This window comes from Spinacia oleracea, chromosome 3 (genome assembly GCF_020520425.1).
Source record: "Spinacia oleracea cultivar Varoflay chromosome 3, BTI_SOV_V1, whole genome shotgun sequence".
In the NCBI taxonomy this organism is placed as follows: Eukaryota; Viridiplantae; Streptophyta; class Magnoliopsida; order Caryophyllales; family Amaranthaceae; genus Spinacia; species Spinacia oleracea.
Window position 1 is genome coordinate 156,223,043 of NC_079489.1, and position 19,369 is coordinate 156,242,411.

General features: G+C 31.5%; 1 protein-coding gene across 4 annotated transcripts; it reads left to right on the forward strand.

Annotated features, from left to right (window-relative positions):
- The first annotated feature begins 12,079 nt into the window (after positions 1-12,079).
- On the forward strand, positions 12,080-18,850 carry LOC110789717 (PHAF1 protein At3g51130). Of its 4 annotated transcripts, none has more exons than XR_008931297.1 (16): positions 12,080-12,372; positions 12,532-12,614; positions 13,558-13,632; positions 14,264-14,331; positions 14,428-14,533; positions 14,632-14,692; positions 14,777-14,943; positions 15,062-15,124; positions 15,528-15,575; positions 16,068-16,181; positions 16,266-16,365; positions 16,447-16,520; positions 17,145-17,249; positions 17,332-17,384; positions 17,551-17,619; positions 18,482-18,850. XR_008931297.1 is itself a non-coding variant. In XM_056841012.1 (16 exons), the coding sequence occupies exons 1-14, from the start codon at positions 12,240-12,242 to the stop codon at positions 17,377-17,379; spliced, it is 1,245 nt and encodes a 414-aa protein (XP_056696990.1). In that variant the 5' UTR covers positions 12,080-12,239; the 3' UTR covers positions 17,380-17,384; positions 17,551-17,593; positions 18,482-18,850. The 4 variants fall into 4 exon arrangements, 2 of the variants coding, with proteins under 2 accessions (XP_056696990.1, XP_021850118.2); XM_056841012.1 differs by having other exon boundaries at positions 17,551-17,593; XR_002533654.2 differs by having other exon boundaries at positions 12,081-12,372; positions 17,570-17,619.
- The last annotated feature ends 519 nt before the right edge of the window (positions 18,851-19,369 follow it).

Here is a 19,369-nt window from a genome sequence, read left to right on the forward strand (position 1 = left end):
TATTCTTCATTATTGATTATTAATTATTACTTATTCATTATTTATTATTAATTTTTTATTATTAATTACTAATTATTTATTATTTATTATTCATTGTTTATATTTATTATTAATTAATAATTAGTAATTAATAATTAGTAATTAATAATTACTAATTACTAATTAATAATTACTAATTACTAATTACTAATTATTAATTATTAATTTTAATTATTAATTATTAATTATTAATTATTAATTATTAATTATTAATTATTCATTATTAACTATTAATTATTAACTATTAACTATTAACTATTAACTATTTACTATTTACTATTAACTATTAATTATTAATTATTAATTATTAATTATTAATTATTAATTATTAATTATTAATTATTAATTATTAATTATTAATTATTAATTATTAATTATTAATTATTAATTATTAATTATTAATTATTAATTATTAATTATTATTTATAGAGAGTGGTCAAGGGAAAGGGAATGGCAAACCTTGGGGGGTGGTAGGGTATCAATGTAGAGGGATTTGGGGGTAAGTGAAAAAGAAAATAGGGTAAAGGGAATGACAAAAACCACCAAACAAACAACAACAAATGGAATGAAACCCCATCATTCCCTTTCCCTTTCCTGAAAACCCCCAACCAAACGCCCCCTTAATGTACATTGAGATTTCTCTATTTTTTTATTTAAATAAGCCAACTTACGTTTATTTATAATGTTCTCACTTTTATCAAAATTCTGATATTGGGAAAATGAGAAAAATTTATGTTCCAATGGAAAAGTGTGAACGTTTAAATGACTCAATGAATTTAATTGGTTAAAATAATTATTTGACACAAATTTTAATAGAATATTAAATCATTTATGTGATAATATAAAAGGGAGTGTAAAGAACATTTTAAAACACCCAACAAGGAAAACGTAAAGAAAAAAAGAAACGGAGGGAGTACAACACTCCCACTTTATACACTATTTATATTCACTTTGACTCTCTTTTTACTTATATATAAAAAATACTCCGTTCCATAAATATTTTCTCCATTTCATAATACTCTTTTTGAGTCAAAGTTAATATTTCCTCTGTTCCATAAATATCGCACCATGGTTGATTTTTACTCTTTTAACACGTTACTTTGACTCTTAATATTTCAAATTGTGTGTAAATAAAAAATGTAAAATATTGATATTTAGAAAATATATATCGATATGAATCTAACATGACCTCATGACTACAATTTTCTTATGTATAAATACAAAAAATGGTCAAAGTCATAGTGTGAATAGTGTAAAAAAAAATAGTGCGATATTTACAGAACGACAAAAGTACTAACTTTGACTCTCTTTTTACTCATATAAAAAAAACATATTATCATATGAAAAACAGTTAAATTGTTCAAATTTCTTTTACTAATAGATACTCCCTCCGTCCCTTAATACTTGCACCGTTTCTATTGGGCACGTTTGCCAATGCACAACTTTGACCACCAATATCTCTAACTACCTATTATAGAAACTTATAAAAATATTAATATTTTGAAAATATATATTAAGATGAATCCAACAATATATTATATACTAACATTTGTTTTCATATACTAGAAATAAAATAGGGTCAAAGTGAATTATGTGAATAGTGCAAAAAGTCAAAACGGTGCGAGTATTAAGGGACAGAGGGAGTAATTATAGATATTAACGATCAAAGGTATGTAATACATTAACAAACATAAAAGTTAAAATGGTACAACTATTTCTAAACAGATTAAGTATTTTTTTAGTCCTTGGAAAATGAATTACGTTTTGCAATAATATCTTTTGAGTTTTGACTATTGAAGCTTTTTTCAATTTTGGGTTTCGTTTATTTTAAAAAAAGGTTAATGCACACGTGGATATTGTTAAGCATTTTTAGTGGAATTTGTCCTCTTCTCGTCTCACTTGTGTTTATTGCTGCTTAATTCAAATTAAGACCAATCATGCACCTTTTCTTTTTTTCTTTCCGTCTTCCAAAAGAAATCCTTTTTCGTCCACTTTTTTTCTAACATTACTTTTTTTTTTTCACAAAATGGTCGTTTGGTTGTGCACTTGTGCATTTAAATTTATCCCCACCAACTTAAATTTCATTAAATATTTTAATACTTTCAAGAGATATTGAAATACGTTATACGGGTAGTCTGTTTGGGAATAAGGATTTCATTTGAGATTTGAATTTGTCTCAATTACCTTGTTTTGATGCTTTTGGAATTTGTAATTGGATTTGACCCAAATTCAAGATTTTTGTGAAAATTGGTTCACTTTAATGAATTTTGATATTCAACCTCAAATCTAATCATTTCAGTTCCTTATGTTATCTCAAACACACTCTCAAGTCTCACCCCTCTCTCTTCAAAAAGACATAATTTTCTATCTCCTCTCCCAAACATACTCTCCTCCTCCGCCTCAACCACCAATCCCCCACCACCTCAACCACTGGCCAATCATCCACCATTGCAGTCCCCCCCCCCCCCCACTCTCACCTTTCTTTCAATCATTTTTATCTTTATTCATCCCCTTAGCTCCTCGTACCTCCACCGGCCCTCCAGATTGTCGACCAATCCATCATCGTTGGTCGCCTTCATTGTTGTGAGACTGGCCCGGATCGGTCTCTTAGTTTTGAAGGTCAACTGCCAAATGTATGTAGGCAATCGTACAAATGCGTGTAGAAAAAACCTCAACAACATTCTTTCTATCATGACATCCAACACTGCCGAGATTGGCAATGGATTCTACAACTTCTCCTTAGGGTAGGAACCGAACAAAGTTTATGTTATGGTCGTATGCTGGAGGGACCTCTCAGTGGGTGACTGCCGTATTAATATTTATGGCGCAACGAACAATTTTCAGCAGATATGTCTTTCAAGTAATGAGTATGTTGGATATTAACAATAGTTTTAGAAAATTGTTTTATTAATTTAATCATGTCATATTTATTTACTTTTGGCTTTGATTTTTGTAAAAAGTTGGGATGCTAAAGATTGTAGAAGAAGATGATGGCCCTGTTTGGTTAGTGCTTGTTAGCTGTGTGACTAGCTGTTATATGTTATCTATTTATATTACCTGGTTTGACTAGCTGGTTGAATTAGTTGTTTGTGTAAAAGTGTTTAGTAAATTAGCTGTTAGATGTTAGTTGTTTAATATGTAAAATGACCATTAAGGACAGTGACATAGTTTGTTGTTTGATACTTTGTTTCTTATTAATATTAGACAAATAGTTTATTGTGTTGATTATTTTCTTTTTATTTCTTGAATAAGCATTAAATAAATAAAACAAGTTTGTTTTAAAAAATAAATTATTTTTAATTTAAAATTTTAAATATACAAATTCTTGATTTGCAAATAGAAAAATACTACTCATAATATTACAAGCGTGATTGCAATAGTTTTCAAGTATTTCAAAGTTCAAATATGTAATTTAATACAATACGAGTCTAGTATAACAAATATATTGAAAATTCAAACATCAACTTAGACGAAAAATGGAGGTCAGATGAAGGAGGCTAATGTAAAACCAAAATTATGAATTTAAATTGTAAAAAACATAAAAATTCTATACTCAATTAGAATTAGAGAGTAAAAAAAATATAGTTTACATGAATACAAAGTTGTGGATAGAAAGAAGAAAATAAAGGTCAGATGAAGGAGGCTAATGTGTGAATATGTTTTTAGAGGAAGATATTAGAGGTTGGCAAGGGTTGTAATAATTTTAGGCAATGTTAGGACAAGGTGGTAATTTGACATTTACCCTCTCAAACCTATAATTACAAAAAGCTCCTATAGTGATCTTTTTCAAAATTAGCCTTTTCACCCCAAAACTCTCTTCTAACCCTCTCCTAGCCAAACACTCCCAAATAGCTTTTTTCAGAGGTCAAACCTCTAATTCACTTCAAAAAGCCCTTTCCCCTCAAACCTCTCCTTACCAAACACCCCCGATGATTGATGAATAGTTGTATCTTTTAATTTGGCCTTTTTTTTAAAACAGATTATATTTTTGAGTAAAGGCATGAGATTTCAGAAGACCATATACTACACTATAAGAGAATTTCAAATTATGGATTTGTAATTCTTGTTTTTCTCCAAAAAATGATTTGGTATTCAATGTTACTATTTGAAATGAATAATTTGAAGTGAATAATTTGAAATGAAATGTCAATATCCAAACACTAACTTTAGCATATAATTGGTCGATCATTTTGCTCACGTGAAAGTATGTCCTCAATAGGCAGAGGTTAGGGGTTGATTCCTCATTTAAAAAAAAAAAATTATAAGTAAAATCAATTCATTGATAAAATGTCATACTACATGTACAATAGAAATAGACTTTAACAAACATAAAACAAATTGAACCAAAAATAAGATATTCCTGCACCAAAACTATAATAGTCAAAGAGTCTTGTATCATGGGATATCTCTCGCACATATCGATGAAATATATAACATTTTCGAAGAGACGGTCTAACTATTTATTGTAGTCGCGAGAACCATCTTATTTGACTTGCCTAAGTCAATATGAAAATATAATGGTTGTTGCGATCTCACATAATTCTTTACCAACGAACCACATTCATAACGACTACTCAATTGAAGATATACTAAACAAATGATTTTTCCAAATAGCTTTTTCCAGAGGTCAAACCTCTAATTCACTTCAAAAAGCCCTTTCCCCTCAAACCTCTCCTTATCAAACACCCCTGATGATTGATGAATAGTTGTATCTTAATTTGGCCTTTTTTTTCAAACAGATTATATTTTGAGTAAAGGCATGAGATTTCAGAAGACCATATACTACACTATAAGAGAATTTCAAATGATGGATTTGTAATTCTGGTTTTTCTCAAACAAATGATTTGGTATTCAATGTTACTATTTGAAATGAATAATTTGAAGTGAATAATTTGAAATGAAATGTCAATATCCAAACATTAACTTTAGCATATAATTGGTCGATCATTTTGCTCGCGTGAAAGTATGTCCTCAATAGGCAGAGGTTAGGGGTGGATTCCTCATTTAAAAAAAAAAAATATAAGTAAAATCAATTCATTGATAAAATGTCATACTACATGTACAATAGAAATAGACTTTAACAAACATAAAACAAATTGAACCAAAAATAAGATATTCCTGCATCAAAACTATAATCGTCAAAGAGTCTTGTATCGTGGGATATCTCTCGCACATATCGATGAAATATATAACATTTTTGAAGAGACGGTCTAACTATTTATTGTAGTCGCGACAACCATCTTATTTGACTTGCCTAAGTCAATATGAAAATATAATGGTTGTTGCGATCTCACATAATTCTTTACCAACGAACCACATTCATGACGACTACTCAACTGAAGATATACTCCCTCCGATCCTTAATACTCGCACCGCTTTCGTTTTCGGGTCGTCCCTTAATACTTGAACCGCTTCTATAAATGGAAATTTATACCAATATTATAGTATTTCTCACACTTACTTACTAACCCCACCTATACCCCTATTCCCTATAAAAAATCATTTAAAAATTCACACCCCCAATCACCACTCCCCACCTCTTACACATTACCACTAATTATATTAAAAAAATACCCCATTATCAACTAAGTACCCATTAAATTAATAAGTCAATTCAAATGTCTTAAACTCCGCACCGGTCAAACCGGTGCGAGTATTAAGGGACGAAGGGAGTACTAAACACCAGATACTGAACTAATCCTGCCACAGGGGGACACACTCTAACAATATAGTCTTATTGTATGTAACAACGTAAGCATGAAAAAGTTAAAACAACAGGGTCGAAAATAGGCAAAAGCACAGTCACAACTGTCTCATGTTTAATGGATTTCGGGATACTTGCTTTATTTTTTACGTCTTTCCTTCTTCCCTTCCTTGCTCAGGAAAACTGTCCAACCTACCTAAAATGACTAACCAATCCAAAAACTTCGCTTTAGCGAGCAAACAAATGTTTCACACTAAGCGAGTAAACAAACAAAGAGTTTTAGCGTGTCAACTTTCACTAGTTGAAGAGTAATAGGACGACAAAGATTAGCGGCCTCCGTGTTGGCAGAATGGCAGAGGCCCATTCCCGGCTAGGAAACCGTGAGATTTGGAAAATGTAGAGAGAAAAAAGGGAGGATAACGCCTAGGATTTTTGTGGTATTTTCAGTTGCCACCTACTCTCACCTAACTACCTAAAGTAATAATAAGCTATAAACGTATTAAGTTGGGATTTCTTATACTTAAACAGTAAAAAAAAAAAAAAAAAAACAAAAAAAACTTAACTCGATATTTATTTAATTTCCTTAAAAATATTGAATTTATTTATATTTGTCCTTGACCCTCCTCATACCAAATTATGGTTCTGCAATTGTCTCACCCCTTCTTATTTTTGTAAGAACTACTACCTCTCATTCAGAGGGGGCCAATAGTTGTCACTTATAAACTACGAATAAGAGTTGCTCTTAAATTTCCACTCTCCTTAGGAGAAGGATAAGATATCGCAGTTACTGGTGTTGTAATGTCGAAACGAATAGAGTCAAAGAAACAATAAAAAATTAATTTTCATCATATAAAAAAATCAAAAAAACAAACAAAAAACGATATCGCCGTTACTGGTGTTGTAACGTCGAAACGAATAGAGTCAAAGAAACAATCTAATATAAATATATAAAGGAGGCGTATTTGCTGAAATATTAGAGCGCCACCTAGGATTACTAATGGTTTCGGCCAATGAAAAATAAGATTTCTAATTTATTTTTGAATTAAAAAAATCAAGTGCCACGCAGATAATTAATTAGGTGCCATGTAGATATTTTAATTAATTAATTACTAATATATACAACTCCATCTAAAATCAAACATTCTAATAATTAAAAAAATAATCTATTGCCACGTAGATAATTAATTAGGTGCCACGTAGATATTTTAATTAATTAATTACTAATATATACAACTCCATCTAAAATCAAACACTCAAATAATTAAAAAATAAATCTAAAATAAAATTCATCCAAAATCAAACACTAATCTAAAATAAAATAAATAAAATTCAATTTAAAATCAAAACATTAATCCAATATTAGAGCGCCACGTAGAAAAATCTAATGGTTTCGACCAATGAAAAATAATATTTCAAAATTAATTTTGAATTAAAAAAGTCGAGTGCCACGTAGATAAATAATTAAGTGACACGTAGATATTTTTTATTAATTAATTATTAATATTACGCATATACAATTTCATCCAAAAACAAACACTCTCATAATAAAATAAAATAAAAATATAAAATGAAATTCAATGCAAAATAAAAAACTAATTTAATCTAATATATAAAAGTGGTATATACATATGATATTTATTTAAACATAACAATTTAATAGAATCCGAAAAAATCGATTGCCATGTAGATAATTAATTAGGTGCCACGTAGATATTTTAATTAATTAATTACTAATCTATACAACTCCATCTAAAATCAAACACTATAATAATTAAAAAAAAATCTAAAATAAAACTCATTCAAAATCAAACACTAATCTAAAATAAAATAAATAAAATTCATTATCCAATATTAGAGCGCCATGTAGGGAATCTAATGGTTTCGGCCAATGAAAAATAAGATTTCAAAATTAATTTTGTATTAAAAAAGTCGAGTGCCACGTAGATAAATAATTAAACGCCACGTAGATATTTTCATTAATTAATTAAAAATATTACGCATATATACAATTTCATCCAAAAACAAACACTCTCATAATTTTTTTTTTAAATCTAAAATAAAATTTAATACAAAATCAAAAACTGATTTAATCTAATACGAAGTATATAAAATTGGTATAACAAATTTTACTAAGTTGGTATTCATTTACCAAAAAAATAATTCCATTGACAACAATGTCATGCGATACACCTTTTATAGAATATGATGTGGGTTCTATTGTAGTCGTTAGGCTCGATAATATAATAACATTTTCTATATAAATTAAGCTCCTCCAAATCTGTTAGCTAAACAATTGAATTGTTTAAAAAACTTTTAACAAATATGTTGGTGCCGAGCACTATATTAACAGAGAGGAAAATCGATGTGGAGTTGACAAATCTCTCTCTTATTTTCCTCTCTTATAATATAAATAACTAAACTATGATAAAATAATTAATTAATTAATATAGTTCATATATATTTTACCTAACATTTTCTAATTATGGTAATAACCGATTAAACTACGAATTAATTATTTACTTATGCCAATAAATTTCTTGATTTAAATCTATGTCTATATCTATATACTCCATACTATACTTAAAGAGAGACAAATCGATGTCAAGATGACAAATGTCGCTATTTGATTTGCCTCTATTATACATAAATAAATAATGACTAATGTACATATGTACTATCAAGTTTTGTTTAGAAATTTGGTCATATACTGGATGTGGATATGTAAAATAAACCTTTACTTTTGATTGTTTGTTAATTTTAATCCAATAAAAAATCTTTGCATACAATTTCTGATAACCGACCGGTATACAAAATTAAATCTTATAATAGTTGAACTTATACTGAATTAAGACTTTAATCTGTTCGACTTATTTTGACTTATTTCTGACAGCTAAGTTCAGTTAATCTCAGATAATATACGTTCATAAAAAATTCGTTTTTCAGACATTTTCGCACACAAATAAGTCTATTTCAGACCAATTCAATTTTTTGAGATAAAATAAGTTTGATAAGTTCAGTTAAGTTCATATAAGTTCAGCTAAACTCAGATGAAATAAGTTTAGAAAAAATAAGTTTTTTCAGATATTTTCAGAAACAAATAAGTTTATTTCAGATAAAATAAATTTAGATAAGTTCAGTTAAGTTCAAATAAGTTCGGATAATATAAGTTCAGAGAAAATAAGTCGAATAGAACGAAACCTAAATTATTGTAATGCTATCAATTTTCAAGAAATTGTGTCATATAATGAATATGGATATGAATAGAAACCTTTAACTCTTTATAGGTGTTGTCACAAACATTTTATAGGCCCGATGTTAACTAACAAAATGAGACCCCTAGCCATATAAATAAGTACTTTTTAATAACGGGCCCTATCCTATGTTTAATCTTAAATATCAAAGAAGGATTTTTCCACATTCTCATTACCGTAATATTTTTATACGGAGCACGAATAATAATTTTTTCGCTCTTATTATTGCAGTCTTAAGGGCATGTTGATTGAAATTTTGACCAATATATCGTAATCAAATACATCCAATATGCACCAAAATATATTTGGATAAGGGAACAAATGAAATTAACAACCTAATTACTAAATCATTTAAGTAAAATAGTGTAGTATGTAAGTATGTGCAAAGTTTTGATATTTGAAGTCAATAAATTCACAATCCCAAAAAATCAATCGTACCCAAAATTGTCTTTGTAAAATTAATTACACAAAAGTCAATCAACAATAATTATTGATTAACGAAGGAAAATTCAGATCTTTTAAACTGGAGTGTAGGTTTTTGGATTAAGAAAAATCTAAGATTATTATAAAATTGCATAAGTAACCTAAAATAATAACAATCTATAATGTAATGAGAATATAATTGACATACAAGTATAATGCAAAACTTAAATGTAGGAACATCATAAATTAGTGTTGCGATATGACATCTATATCTATGTATATTGTACTAAACCTAAGGTCCATAGAACCAAAACTAATATATATGGAGCTCTGTGGTTAAAAGTTTTCCCCCTATTAACTGAATAAATACTTAAAAAAAATATTATTTCCCATTATAAACTAATCCTCTACACAAGTCATAGTCTTTATAATTGTTATATCTTATAAGGGTTTATATTGTACAAAGTAGTATCTTATATTATAAATTACTATTAATATGTTAGCAACAAAAAGAAAAATATATGTATATGTTAATGCAGAGGATAGCAATATCACTTATATATATATATATATATATATATATATATATATATATATATATATATATATATATATATATATATATATATATATATATATATATATATATAATTTCGTGCAAAATTAACATTTTGATGTGTAAATCGTGCATCACACTTGATGATGGAGCGAGTTTTGATTTTAAATTGGATCGACGGCGAAGATAAACAAAGATGATTGACTAATATTGATTAAATAAATACATATTTGGTGTTGGTGAGCGGGTATAAAGATGACATGTACCCATCTTCGAGATCGGGCGAGTTTGAATTTATTGAAATTGAGAATACTTACCTAATTTAATTATGTATATCACTTTTAAATATTTTATCAATATATAGCTAATACAATAAATTTTAATAATAAACTTATGTCAATAAATTCAAAGTTAGCTGAAAGACAAAGTTAATTATTTACTGAATATAGGGATATCAAATTGTCAGTGGGACAAGTTTTAGGGATATCCCCGAGTCATCCGCCTCAAGTGGGTGAGGATGAAGGGCAGTTTTGTGGGTGATAAGGTTAATAAATGTATTCGTCGCGGGTGAAGAGGCGAGGATGTATTTTATATTGTTGGGTGACAGTGTTAAAAATGTATTCGCCGTACAACTGTCCGCCTTGCTTATCTTTCATATAATGATTATAAATATATCAACATTCTTTTTACTACTAACCTGCATATTGTAATGTATTTCTTATTTTACTCAATTACTCTAATTAGACAACCGAATTTTCAAAGACTCTAGAATAGAGTTTTAAAATTCAAAACTCTAATACAAAAAAAATACGTTGAGTACAGGGGTAGGTTTAAGAGTGGTGTGGATACACTGGTGGGTGATAGGGCGGGGATGAATTTTATTTTTCACCCCTCGAGATGGATATTGGGAGGGGTTGGTACCGTTCCTATATATCATGGGTTTGTATTGTTCCTATATATCATGGGTGGGTATTGTTCCTATATATCATGGGTGGTGGGGATGAGATGCGAATTTTAGGCGGGTACGCGCGGGTGTGGATGCTCCGCCCCGACTCAAAGTCATATCTAGACGAATAAAGTAAATGGTGGTGGTAGGTGGTAAATGATCGGGTAATAAGGTAGATAGAGTGAGTATTGAGTGGGTGTGACTAACTATCAGGTGTGTATGGTAGATGATCGAGAATAATTTTATATTTAACACAAGTGATTAATGAGGATGGAATCAATGTTTTCTATGTACTTTTATTGATTTTTTTTTTTAATATTGAAGACACCCCAAAATGAGACAATAACAAATTTGTACATAATTGATTATTATTCATTAGGAGCATCCAAGCTCTATTTTGATGATAATTGTCTACCAATAAGCTTAGTTTTCCTTTTTATATTTAGATAATATATAAAGGAGGCGTATTTGCTGAAATATTAGAGCGCCACCTAGGATTACTAATGGTTTCGGCCAATGAAAAGTAAGTTTTCTAATTTATTTTAGAATTAAAAAAATCGAGTGCCACATAGATAATTAAATAGGTGCCACGTAGATATTTTAATTAAGTAATTATTAATACATACAACTCCATCTAAAATCAAACACACTAATAATTAAAAACTAAATCTAAAATAAAATTCATCCAAAATCAAACACTAATCTAAAATAAAATAAAATAAAATTCAATCCAAAATCAAACATTAATCCAACATTAGAGCGCCACGTAGGAGATACAATCGTTTCAGCCAATGGAAAATAAGATTTCAAAATTAATTTTGAATTAAAAAAAGCCGAGTGTGCCACGTAGATATTTTTTTTTTTGAAGGTATATTTGTTTTATTAATTAATTATTAATATTACGCATATACAATTTCATCCAAAATCAAACACTCTCATAATTAAAAAAAAAAAATCTAAAATGAAATACAATCCAAAATAAATTATTAATCTAATCTAATATATAAAATTGGTATATATAAGGGTTTGATTTTAACTTAAAAATTTAATAGAATCCGTGCATCGCACGGGCTAAAATCTAGTAAAATTAATTTGCATCATTAAAAAAAAAACTAAAAAACAAACAACAAAACACATCTATATCCAAAGTCTTCACTTTAGATACCTTGCACAACATCATTAACTTCATTTCCCCTTTTCTACACAAAACACAAAAAACTTCCCATCACAACACCGATCGTCTCGGAAAAACTCAGGAGTCAGCCGGAAAAAAAAACCAGCAAATAGTTTAGAGAGAGAAAATAAATTTCGGTGGAAGAAATGTTGCATCAGCCGCAGCCACCGCCGCAGCAACACCAGCGAGAGAGAGCTCGCCGCCGCTGCGAAGGCACCGCCATGGGAGCCATCGCCCTCGATCTTCGTCCCGGCCTCGGCCTTGGTCCTTTCACTCTAGGTTTTTTCTTCTCTCTCTCTTCCGTCTTTTTTATCTCCGATCGTCTTAATTTGTTGATCAATTTTGGAATTATTCTCCTTCACTTCTAATTGGAATTTTGCTACTGTGATCAATTTTGTTTTTTAAAATTTTTAAATTTGGGCAATTTTAATTTTGCAGGAATGCCAATTTGTGAAGCGTTTGCGCAAATTGAGCAGCAGCCTAACATATATGATGTGGTGCACGTCAAGTATTTTGACGAGGTTTGTTTTCATTTTTCATAATTTTGATTACTTATTTGTTTATTTTATCTGGATAAATTGCTGCAAAATCACTTTTAGTATTTTTTATTGGTTTTAGCCAAATTATCCTGGGCGATTCATTACATTAGAGTACATTTAGCTTTTGCTGGTTTTGGTAGTGAAAATAGTTGTTAAATGGTTAGTGCTGTTGATGTAGAAGAATTAGATGATTTCTTCAATTGTAAATGCTGCTACAGGTAGCCAAGTCCCCACTTACCCATCTAGGAAATTAGAAAAAGCTTATGTGTTGATGGAGGTTGACGATCTCAGTGGATAAAATCTTGGTTCATGTTGACGACCCATCATTGGGATTAAGGCTTCGTTATTACTGTTGTTATGTATTTACTTACTCCGTTTCACAATGGATGCGTCATATTGACTTTGGGCGCTATTTATAGAGTACTAACGTTGACCATCACTATCTTTTGTATTACGTATTAATAAATGATGAAAGTTAGATATTTTGAAAATATATATTGAGATTAACCTAATGACTATTAAATATACAAAATTTGTCTTCACGTGTTAGTAGTAGACGAGGTCAAAGTTAGTCAATGGATAATATAAAAAGTCAATATGATGCATCTATTAAGAAACGAATGAAATATTGATGGAGGTCTTCGGGTGGTGCTGACTGCTGAGCACTGAAATGTGGTTGCATTATAATTAAACCTATTTGTTGGTCAACTCTGTGCAGATAATTGTCGCTACTTGAGACTCTTGAGAGTGACTATTGTTTCCAGAAAGAGGGGTTAGATTTTAAGTTGCTAGAAGTGTAAAAGTCTGAGCTGAATGTTAGTGGTATCTAAATGTTTTGCTATATTTCTCGTTAATATGGATAATACCTGATGACTGTTTTTAATATATCTTGAACTCACTGGAGTTGGGCAAACTCTGACTGCAGGAACCCCTAAAGTTGGATATGGTCATCAGCTTTCCAGATCATGGGTTTCACCTCCGATTTGATCCTTGGTCCCAGGTTTGACTTCCCTAGTAATTTGAAACTCTCCAATTGACATTGAATCTAATCTGTACTATTGTTTGATAAATGTCACTTACGTGGGAGAATTGGAATATTGGGGGGAAAGGACGGTGGAAATAGAAAATATAAGGGGCACATCCACACATGAGAGTCAACGCCTGAAAAGGCGTGGTTGAGGTTGAAAAATAGGATAAGCTTGTTTCTCGCAAAGAAAATAGTTTGAAGGTCTGAAGTTGCCAGAAACCTTTTATGAAGCTGTTTTTCTTAAAACGTGGTATATAAAATGTCTGTTCTGACAAAATTTTCAAAATGACATTTTTGTTATGTGTTCTGCGCATTTATACTGAGGATAAAAATCTGTTTGTACGAGTACATAAAGTTGTTTCCCTTTCTTTTTAGCTGTATTACACGGGGCTTTTGTAGATACTCTTTACTGTGTGCTGAGGTATTATCACCAATGTTACTTGTGGGAATTGACGGATCTATTTTTAAGTTGAATATGCCATTGTGTTGGCCTGGTGGATGTGCTCCTGCAAGATCTACCTATTTATTTCAGTTCTGAATGCCTACATATGTATATATATATCCACATTATTTTTGTTGAATGACCCTCTATTTTGTTTGGTAGAGGTTGCGGCTTATTGAAATTTTTGATGTTAAAAGGCTTCAGATGCGATATGCCACCTCTCTGATAGGGTAAGTCGTCTTAGAGACACTGTAACACCCCCCCTCCTCCTCCTCCTACTCCTTATAACTTGTCATTCACTTATTATCAAAAGTTTTTACTTTCAGAGGACAGACCACTCTTGCAACCTTTGTAGCTGTATATCAGCTTTTTGGTCCTACATATCCAGGGATTTACGACAAAGAAAGAGGCATTTATAATCTGTTATATCCAGTAGGTTTTCTGGAGAAATCACCACTGTTCTTGGTTCCTTCCACTTGAAGCTATTTTTGTACTAGTTTCTTGAGTTGTTTGGTTCTGGAAATTTTCAGGGACTGTCCTTTGCTTTTCCGATTCCTACACAGTATACAGACTGTTGCAATGATGGGGAAGGTAGCATGCTCTCCTTATGTGTGTCCTTTAACAAATGTTTTATTTTACCGTCTTATTTGTTCTCACCATTTTGTTTAATATCAGCGGAATTGCCTCTTGAATTTCCTGATGGTACTACTCCAGTTACTTGCCGTGTCTGCATATATGATAGTTCAATGGGTAAGAAGGTAGGAGTTGGATCACTAATGGACAAGGCTACTGTTCCTCCGCTTCCTGCTGGTAGCCTGTACATGGAAGAAGTGCATGTTAAGGTTGGCAGTTACAGAAGCAGAATGCTGCAATCTGTTTGATTTTTTCCATTTAGTTTATAATCTCTCGCAAGAGAGGTATTGTAGCAGATTTCTGATCTTATTTGCATGTACTATTCAGTTAGGAGATGAATTGCGGTTTTCTATTGGTGATCAGCATGTACCTTTTGGTGCATCTCCACAGGTATCTCTTTTACGCTTCCCTCTTTGACGATGTAGTAATTTTCATATGCTTTCAGTTTGAGCAAGATTGTTTTCTTCTCTTTGTTCAAGCTGATGTTATGCTTTTATTTACTGGTAACTTACTGCCAATCATAAAACTCTCAAATTCCATTATTAGTTAGTATAGTCTTCGTATTTACTTGTAAGATACTTCCTTTTGCAATTTGAGGTAAAGAAGTGTTGATTTGGGTCATTTTTAAATTTTTTATGCTAGTTTCTGTTTATAACTTTGTAGTCCGTACTGCTTGTCTTCTCTATTTTCATATGAAGATGAAAACGGCGTTGCTTTTGAGTACTATGGTGTATTGATGTTGCTCTATTGTAGTATTATGCCTAGTAGCGATAATTAGATATTGATTTTGCAGGATGTTTGGACTGAATTAGGCCGTCCTTGTGGAATACATCAGAAGCAGGTACAATCTAGTCTATGTTATCATTTTTAGAAATTACTCCTAGCACATATAGTTATTTTTCAAGAATTGTTTACAAAGTTGAAAAACATTCAATGCTGTTATACTAAGATACCAAACATGAGCTGAGACTCATCCTAAGAATGAAGTCATAATAATAAAGCTTTTGTGTGATAGATGGTTAAGGTTGTATTTGAATTTTGGAACTATATAACTGTATATAAATATTAAATATTAAATAAGATATAAGTGAGAGGTATAACTAGAGTTCCATGGAATAGGGGAGTTGATTTTAGAATTTCTGTCACCATTCTTCTGTCTCTTCTCGTAGGTTCTGATTTATGATTAGTTAAATCAAATGTTTCTTTTTTTTTGTCATTTTTTTTGTATTGCCTCCTTATTTAAGCATACGTGGCAATTCAGAGCTCTGGACTTCACTTTCTTTGTAACTGCCGAATGATGTTTTAAGCGTATGATGCTTGCACTGTTGCACAGGTTGACCAAATGGTAATTCATTCAGCCTCAGATCCGCGTCCACGAACAACCCTTTGTGGAGATTACTTTTATAATTACTTCACACGTGGCTTGGACATATTGTTTGATGGGCAGGTATGCTTCTTGGACAACCTTCTGTTTGGCCTTCGTGTGTGTATTTTTCATTTACACTTCTTAGACTGGTCGTTAATATTTCAGACACATAAAATCAAAAAGTTTGTTCTGCACACAAACTATCCCGGGCATCCTGATTTTAACTCGTACATAAAGTGCAATTTCGTCATCCATTCATCTGACTGTAAGTTCCACTTTTTTTGTGGGTAATTTTAGTTCTTCGAAGCACATTAACTTGACGTGGCCTATCTTATGTTGTGTGTAGTTGATGGATCTTTCCCAGATGAAAATAGTTTGAAACACTGCATTACTGCGAGCACGAAGTGGGAACAGGTCAAGGTAATATTTTGTAATTGAGTTAAGGTGCTTATTTTCTCGTTGACATATTCGAATGAGGATAATGTACCATGAGAATGAGAAAGTGAGCTCTGATTGGAAAGTGGAAGTGTTGTGATACATTCTGAAAGAGAAAGTGCGACTCCAATTGCGGATGTATCTTTATAATTGCTTTACTTATTCTCTGTTTTCATAACCTTTTTATTCCGACGCTAGTTGTTTACTACTCCCTCCGCCCCAAAATTGTAGTCCTGTTTGACTAAAAACACGGGTTTTAAGAAAAGTGGAATATATTGTATGAGAAAGTGGGAAAGTGGAATATAGTGTATGTGAAAGTGTAAAAAAGGAATATAGTGTATGGGGGAAGTGGGAAAATGTTTGAGAAAGTGGGAAAGTAGAATATAGTGTATGGGAAAGTGGGAAAAGTAATGTCCAAATAAGGAAGGAAACATGACTATAAATTTGGGACGCCCGAAATAGAAAACAGTACTATAATTTTGGGACGGAGGGAGTAACGATTATCTATGGTTACTGTTGGACATTATTAGCACTAGTTCCTTCTGGGCTACTTGTCGTTTTATTTTTTATTTGATTGGTTAACAGTAAAGAGCTATTTCTGAACTGCAGGAAATTCTCGGAGATTGTGGTCGTGCTGCCATCCAAACTCAAGGGTCTACAAACAATCCTTTTGGATCCACCTTTGTGTATGGTTATCAAAATGTTGCATTTGAGGTGAGTTTCTGTGGTTTGGGACTTCAGCTGATTTCTGCTCATCCTTGAGCTTCTTATGTATGGCTTTGACTCTGTGGTGCAGGTTATGAAGAATGGTTATATTGCCACGGTGACTCTGTTTCAGTCCTGATAAATGTATGATTACGTAGCATAACTCGTTATATCAGTCAGTGTCCATCTGCTTTGTTTTATTTGGCTAGCCCCATTCATGAATTGCTGTTCCTGCTCCCATCCGCTTACTGTCTTTTGGCTTTCGTTGATATATTACTTGTTTCTTACTTATGTCTTCATTCCTTAACAGTACTGATGTTGCTGTGCAGAATTGGAGAATGGTCAGATTGATGGTGCGATACATCCGTTGCTAAAATGTGTATGGTTCACTGATTTCAACTTTTTTTTGGGGGGGTTATTTCCATCCTTTTGGAACCCACTTTGACTGTGCATTTCCCCGTCAGTTGGGTCACATTATGATCATATTTGAAGCTGTCTACTTGTAGCTTAAGAACCTTGAATATCTTTGGTTAACTGTAGTATAATGAATAATCAGAACGCTGCTGAAATTACTATGGTATTAGTTATTACTAACTATACCTTTAAAGCCTGAGTCATAGTAGAATCATGGTAGTGCATGTAGATCATATTTATATGCTTCATCCTTTCATCCTACTTAGGTACCGTTTGACTTACCTGGATTTCACTTATCTCATCTTATTGGCATTATTGGAAGTTATAAAAAGATGTCATTTGAAGAACTTATTGACCGTTATCTTATACCCCCCGTCCCAAAATTATAGTCTTGTTTTCTATTTCGGACATGTCAAATTTATAGTCCCGTTTCCTTATTTGGACATACTTTTCCACTTTCCCATGTACTATATTCCACTTTCCCTCTTTTTACACTTTCCCAAACACTATATTCAATTTTTCCACTTTCCCACTTTTTTATACACTAAAATTCTACTTTTCTTAAAACCTAGAATATAATTCTAGGACGGAGGGAGTATTATCTTATCTCACCTGAACTTATATCATCTTGAACTTATCAGCCCTTATTTTATCTTAAACTTCGTATTATCTTATCTTATTAGTCCCTGAAATCAGTGAAAATAAGGTGAATAGAACAAAGCCTTAATATTGCTCCAACTGCATTTGGTTTGTTGGTAGCTATACTATGATAATAATATTGTTTCCAATTGTTTCAAGTTGATTTACTTATTCTTGTGCACTTGCAGTGGAAGTGTATAGCCACATCTAAGCCAACAGCCTGCTTTTCCCCAGACGAAAGGTCGGGAAATGAGCAATCACAACGTTAAACGTACAGTTGCATGTAGTATTATGTACAGTTCTGCTTACAGTGACTGGAATTTCCGAGAAGCAAATACGTGGAGGAAATTGTGGCACATAAATTCGTTTCATCATGTATATAACTAATTCTTAACTTGGAGAGGCGTATAGATCGCCTAGCTCCTTCTGTAACCGTTGTTTTAACTGGTTATGTAGTTCATGTTGCTTACACTTTCTGTTTCAAATTCTAAAATTATGATCTGTATATAATTATCCCAATAATTGCATTGGATATGTCATGTCTTTTGTTTTGCCTAGACATATGTATCTGTTGTTAATTTCAGCTTTTCAGGGAGTAAGAAAATGAATCTTTATCTGACTATATTCTTTCCTGGAATCTGTCTTGTGTTCTACAACTGTTACTTGCAAAGGCAATACAAGGTGGAGTAATTTTTGCTCAGTTTTTGGTAACTTTTTTTGTTTTTTTTGACAGACGTAAAAGGAGAGTTAATCCCTCTCAAGGGTATTCTTAGCTACTAAATACAACTTCCTCTACAAGCAGGTAACTTTTAACATGTTTTGATTAAATTTTATAGCGCGACTGCTATTAAAGGCCACAAGGGGGTGAATTGTGTTATGTAATGTCAATCATAGGGGTGTTCATCGGTCCAAACCCGGACCGGACTAAAGACTGAAATTTTGGTAATTTAAGACCCGATGACTGAACCGATTATGTTTGGATCGTACCCGTACTGGACTGGTTTGAACCGGTTGTAGACCTATTTCTATATTTTTTTTACTTTTCTAAAAATTATGGTAAAAAAGAAAAAATATAG

Bases quoted from the DNA above. Each gene is read 5' to 3' on its own strand.
- LOC110789717 (XM_056841012.1), top strand. From the start codon at position 12,240: ATGTTGCATCAGCCGCAGCCACCGCCGCAGCAACACCAGCGAGAGAGA. The intron at 12,373-12,531 runs GTTTTTTCTTCT...TTAATTTTGCAG, and splicing joins CCTTGGTCCTTTCACTCTAG to GAATGCCAATTTGTGAAGCG. The intron at 16,182-16,265 runs GTATGCTTCTTG...TTAATATTTCAG, and splicing joins ACATATTGTTTGATGGGCAG to ACACATAAAATCAAAAAGTT.